At 47.5% G+C, this 5,761-nt stretch overlaps 1 protein-coding gene across 1 annotated transcript; it reads right to left on the bottom strand.

Moving 5' to 3' along the window:
* Positions 1–386: 386 nt before the first annotated feature.
* On the bottom strand, positions 387–5,761 carry LOC116319739 (ADP-ribosylation factor-like protein 4D). Its single transcript, XM_031739163.2, has 3 exons — positions 5,544–5,761; positions 4,301–5,006; positions 387–1,623 (listed from the first exon to the last, which is right to left on the bottom strand). The coding sequence occupies exons 2-3, from the start codon at positions 4,742–4,744 to the stop codon at positions 1,459–1,461; spliced, it is 609 nt and encodes a 202-aa protein (XP_031595023.2). The 5' UTR covers positions 4,745–5,006; positions 5,544–5,761; the 3' UTR covers positions 387–1,458.

Below are 5,761 nucleotides of genomic sequence, written 5' to 3'. Positions count from 1 at the left end.
GCTGATTGGGTGGGCACAGCAGGTTTTGGCCAGGGATTTAAATACCACGGGGGGGGGGGGGGGTTAAGCTTTGTCTAAACTCCTCGTAGGATGGCTGAAGAATCCCTTTCCACTTTGGAATATCTGTGTGGACTATTTTTAGTAATCCATCAGTACTGATAATAACTCGTGGTCATCCCACAGTCCAAAGACATGCACAGTATTTATGGCGAGTCACTGGCTTCCATTCAGACATGCTTGTATGTATTCACTGGTCTTGAAATCAGATCCAGAATAATGGTGTTAAACAGGAATGAGTGTTTGGTATTTAGACAGCTATGTGGGTGTGTTTCACATTCCTGTGTGATGAAGCTTCACTGTGTGAATTCCAGAAGGCTGGCAGTAGAATCGTAAAACACAACTTTTATTAGGATTCAGTTCAACTCAGCTTTATTTACAGAGCACCAAATCACACGTGTTTAATCTGTAGTATTGTAACGCTCAAAAATGGCACTACACCTCTGCTGTGTGCGCATCGCGTTGGTGTTTTCATGTAACTCATTTTACACAACAACTTTAGGAGGATTGGGTTTATACATGTGGAGCTACAGGGCGTGACAGCTGGGAAAGACTTCAGTAAACCATGAGCCTGATTTAAATAATTACAAGACAAAAAAAGAACATAATTAAATTAATATGGCATTAAATAAATATCTTAATATTCACTGAGGAGATGCAGACATGCGTCAGGGTTAGGCTAACAACATCAGCAGACTCCCGCGTCTGCATGGATACTCTAGCTTCCTCTGAGGCTGAGGTTAGTGGGGTTGGGTGAACAGGTGACCCACAGGTGTGTCTGTCTCTAACCCCTGCAACAGGCTGGTGACCCGTCCAGGTGTACCCTGCTTCTGTGGCAGCTGGGACAGAACATGAATAAAATAATGACTGTTCTCAGGGAAACAATGCTAACGTTGCTCAGTTTATTCATATTTTACAGTATGAACAGTATGAAGCCATTGTAAAAACACTTGCCTGAACTTAAAAACGCTGAAACATCCAACTGTGCGGAGCAAAGCCCGGTGAGAGTGACAGTGATAATTTCCGGGAGATTCAAACACAGGAAGTTTCTGTGGGTGCACAGAAGTGTTGCTCAGTCTGAGGCAGGGTGAAGATTTAGGTGATCGGGTGTAACACAGAGGAACAGGCTGTCTGCACCAGTAACCGAACATCCTTCAACGTTAGAGTGTTTGTCAGCAACGCGGTCACTCCCTCTGCAGAGCTCTGTGGTCCTCTGAGAGTTAAAGACAATGAGAAGCAGTCTCAAAGGTCCAAATGTCTCCAGGAACAGAGTCTTGGTTGGAAACACTCCACCTGATCTACAGGACTGACCAGCTTCTTTCTGGTTTCCCCCGTTTACCAAGTTCCCCGAGAGTCACAGACACAAGTGCTCACAAATTGACCTGCACCCCTTTATTTCCGTCATCTTTTCTTCTTGCTTTGTCGGAGCATCTTCTTCCTCTTCACGATCATCTCATAGAGTTTCTCCAGGCCGGGCTGCAGACCCTGACCATTCAGTGCTGAGCAGCCCTCTGTGTGGTGCAGTGTGGAGGAGCTCAGCTCGTGGAGGCCCAGCACCTTTTCCACCTGAAACGAGAAAAAGTGAGGTCAGTCCCAACCGCGTCACACAGCTCGGCTCATATGAACCAATAAGCTACAAACTCTGAGCGTGACAGTCGCTTTCAGAAGCAGGTCCTAAAGCACGTGTGTCAAACTCAAGGCCCGCGGGCCACATCCGGCCCAGCGTACATTTATATCCGGCCCGTGAGATCATTTTATATAGATTTATTATTATTGTTATGCATGGCCCGGCGATATGAGGTGCTAATAACACACAAACAACAGATCCCATAGTGCAGCGCTGCAGCCTCCTTGCTGAACGTTAGGCTACCTGGGAACATTCCCGTGTCAATCAAGTCAAACTTCTGTTATTGCGAAGCTAGCCGCTCACAATGGCAAAGAGAAAAGTTGATTCTGAAAGCAGAGCCTTTCAGCGCCGGTGGGAGGCTGAATACTTGTTTACAAACGTAAACTGCTGGTAACCTGTTTACCAGCAGTTTACATTGCTGGTAAACTGCTGGTAAATCACAAAGTGAAGCTGTTGTGAAAGCAAATTTTATTGTAGCAGAGGAGACAGCCAAATCAGCCCGGCACGCTGAAGCCCACTGCAAGATGATGAAGCTGTGCGACGTCTTGTGTCCAGACAAAACGCAGATTTTGGCAAATGTGAGCCTGAGGAGAAATACGATTGCTGACCAGTGCAACCTGCCTCACTTTCCCTGTTGCCAAGTAATGTTGAACCAAGTCAGCACACTTTGCTGATAAACTGAGCGCACTGCGCACGTGCGGCGCTTTGGTGACTCTGAAGCACAAAAAGAGAATTTCGAGCTGCTTCGCAACCAATTTCCGTGGAAACTGCACCTGTGCAGATTCAGATGGAGCTGCAGTGTAATGGTACATTCAAGGCAAAGCACGACACTGCAGTTTATTCACTCCATTCCTGTAGCAATGCCCCAGCCAAGTCTACATGCGGCTCCAACCTTGTATATGCTTTCATTTATTTTTTCTGGGGGTTTTGGCAGCATGTTCATATTTCTAACTTGCATAATTTTGACAGGATATATTTTTATGAAGAGCAAAATATTTAAAGTTTATTTCTTTTGGAATAATATTCCTGTCTGTTTTTATTCATATTTATGTTTAAAAAATCATTGTTTAAGGGTGTTCGATAAATGTATATCTTGTTTGGCCCGTGCCCTTAAGTGTGCCTTGAGTTTTGGCCCCCTGTGCAATTGAGTTTGACACCCTTGTCCTAAAGGATGACGTATGCGTGTTTCTGCAAGAGTGATGAGGCTAAACAAACCACACAATCCTATAAACAAAAGGACAGACCAACAAAAACAACATTTTTTCACTCTAAAGTTGTGCTGCTGACAAATGCTGATGCTGCAGTTTGCTGTTTACGGAGGTCACCCTGCAGCGACAGCACTGACGGGACTGTCGCTTCATGTTTGACACCATCCGCAGCTCTGTGCTGTTGCCATCACTGTTGGCTCAGGTGTAGGGCAAAGAAAATAATGTGTTCATCCACAGAACTGACGCAGCCTCTCTCTTTGTGACTGGGACTTCATGCACATGATGCACCCACATCATACTGAACTTGTGTTAATGCAAACCTGTTGCTCCAGCCCACTCAGTGGCTCCCACACAGTGACACTGTGTTTGTGCTGGCAGCCTCAAATGTGCACATCCATTCTAATTTATTCTTTTAATAATACATCACATGTATGTGCGTCCTCTGGGGGCTCAGTAAGGCTGAAAACACAAACTGTTATGACCCACGTCATCATTTAACGTGCTGTTTTTGCTCCTCCAGCCTGAGGGTGGTGTTGTTCTTTTTCTCTCCTGTTTTTGCTTATGCAAGTTCCAGGTGGAGGCTGACCGCTGGAAGACTGAATGGGGCTGGCTATAAACTGTGACACGTCAAGACTGCCATGGCCCTGCCTACTTCCTGCCTACAAATATGTTTAGCCCTGTACTTCATGTTAAGCTGAGTACTGTGTGTGATGATGTTTCTGTGGCTAGATGAGCTAGACTCGCTGTTATTGTATATACTGTAAATAGACCTTTGTTGATTGACCTGGTAGCTGCAGGGGTGTTAGAGACAGGTCAGAGGCTTTATCACCCACCCCGACGTTTCCTTTCTCTAAAGATAAATATAATATTCAGTTGTTGGCAGGATTGGACGTTCCTATCTTTCTTGTGTTTCCCCTAGGCCGGGCCATAACAATACGAATAAATAATCAGCTGCTGCTCCAGCACTGAGTAGTACTCCCTCACCCAGTGACTTGGCCCGACACTGCCTACGGTCCCTGCTCTACAGTGCAGCTCTCCACCAGCCGAGGACAGTGACCTCCCCCCCCAGCAGCAGAACCCTAAATGATACTGAAGAGCACCGCAACAAGAACCAGAGCCAGCTCTTGCTGTTTAGCAGCGAACAACTTTTCAGTGTACCCGAGTGGCCATCCAAGTCTGTGTGTCACTAATGTTTAAATGGAAGTTTTTAGGGTATATTCATATGATGTTTATATAGTGCTGTTTTTTCTCACTGACCACATTTAACCACCCTTTAACACGGAGCATTATTCTGTGCAGTTTAAAGCATTTTACCGACCTCCAACCACAGCCACAAAGCTAAAAAAAGAACAAGAAGTAGATGCTGTGGCCAGAGCAATAATGCCGGCCACTTGTGTTTGATAATTACCTCTGTAGACAACAGCGCTCCATCCAGGTCTTGTTTGTTTGCCAGAACCAGCACAGGAATCCCCTGATTTTCAGCTGACCGGGTGATCCGGTGGAGCTCCACCTTGGCCTCCTCCATGCGCTCCATCTCCGCTGCGTCCACCACGAACACCAGCCCGTCCATCCTCCGAGTGTACGACTTCCAGAGGGGCCTCAGCTTTTCCTGACCACCAACATCCCACACTTGGAATGTGGTGGTGTTGGCTTTGGATTGTCCGATTTTCACTTTAATCTTTTCCATGTTGAATCCCTTGGTGGGGCTGGTCTCAACAAACTCCCTCAGCTTGAGTCTGTAGAGCAGGGAGGTCTTCCCTGCAGAGTCCAAACCAATCACAACCACATGCAGTGACTGAAAGCTGGGGAGGAACGGGCTGTTAGGGGCCGTGCCTGTTAGCTGGTTCCCCATGTTTGTGTCCTGTGATGCAGTGGGAGCTCTTAATGAATAAAGCAGATCTGGTTATCTCCTCTGGCTTGTTACTATTCTGCTTTTCACTTGTGTCCAGGGTCAACTTGCTTTCTGCATCCTTGGCAGCGAGAACACAAGTGTGTGTCAGGGGGGTCTGAAGGTGTTTGAAGAGTTTACGTGGTTGGAAAATACTTCACACCCTGGCCTCACTTCAAAGGTTACGGAGGGGAGGGCAGGCTGTCTGGCTGCAGTCACTGAGGACCTGAAGACAAAAGAACAGACAGACGAAAACTCGAGTCAGCGTTTTAACAAATGGCCCTGCCTTTGTGAGCATCTTCAGCAACACCGGTGGAGTTTCTATTTCCAGTCTTTTCCAGCTGTGCCCAAAACAGAGCTGGAAAAACCAGGCTCGGGAAGAGAAACCGAGAGCGGAGGAATCCTGCACTACCTGTTCTGGTTTCTGCGCACTTAGTAGCGCGTGTCTCACAGTTAGCCCTGTGAAGCAGTACTACAGACGACAACAGTAACGACAACAGAATCAAACTAACTACAATTAGATCAAAGCACAAACTAGTGTCAGCTATGACTTCCCCAATAAGACTCGCACATTCCACACCACAGATCACAGTCACACAAGCCTTTGTTTCTAGAAAACGAGGAGGAGCCCGAATCCCAGAGCAGGACTAAGCAGCCAGGCTTCACACATGCTGAGCAGGAACACTGCGCTCCCGGCGGCTGTTGGCGCAGCTCTCGGGTCAGCCAGCGCGCTTCTGTTGGTGGAAAATGATGAACGTCTCACCTGCCAGTCCTTCCACGCCTGTTCCCGCAGACAGCGCAGTCATCCTGGGACAAGTCCGCTCACAAGGAATCCTCGTAGCTTCGTTTCAAGGCCGCTCCGCGAAGACGTGACCGGCTCGATCCTGAACCGGCGAAGACTGAAGCAAGGGAGGAGCGCCGGGAAAACACCGCAATCCCGCTGCTGACGTTTCACCGGAGGGAGGAGGGATGGAGGAGCCT

This window comes from Oreochromis aureus, linkage group 4, assembly GCF_013358895.1.
Source record: "Oreochromis aureus strain Israel breed Guangdong linkage group 4, ZZ_aureus, whole genome shotgun sequence".
NCBI classification, from domain to species: Eukaryota; Metazoa; Chordata; class Actinopteri; order Cichliformes; family Cichlidae; genus Oreochromis; species Oreochromis aureus.
This window is presented reverse-complemented; position numbering and strand designations above follow the sequence as displayed.

Bases quoted from the DNA above. Each gene is read 5' to 3' on its own strand.
- LOC116319739 (XM_031739163.2), bottom strand. From the start codon at position 4,744: ATGGGGAACCAGCTAACAGGCACGGCCCCTAACAGCCCGTTCCTCCCC. The intron at 1,624-4,300 runs GTAATTATCAAA...TTCTCGTTTCAG, and splicing joins GAGCGCTGTTGTCTACAGAG to GTGGAAAAGGTGCTGGGCCT.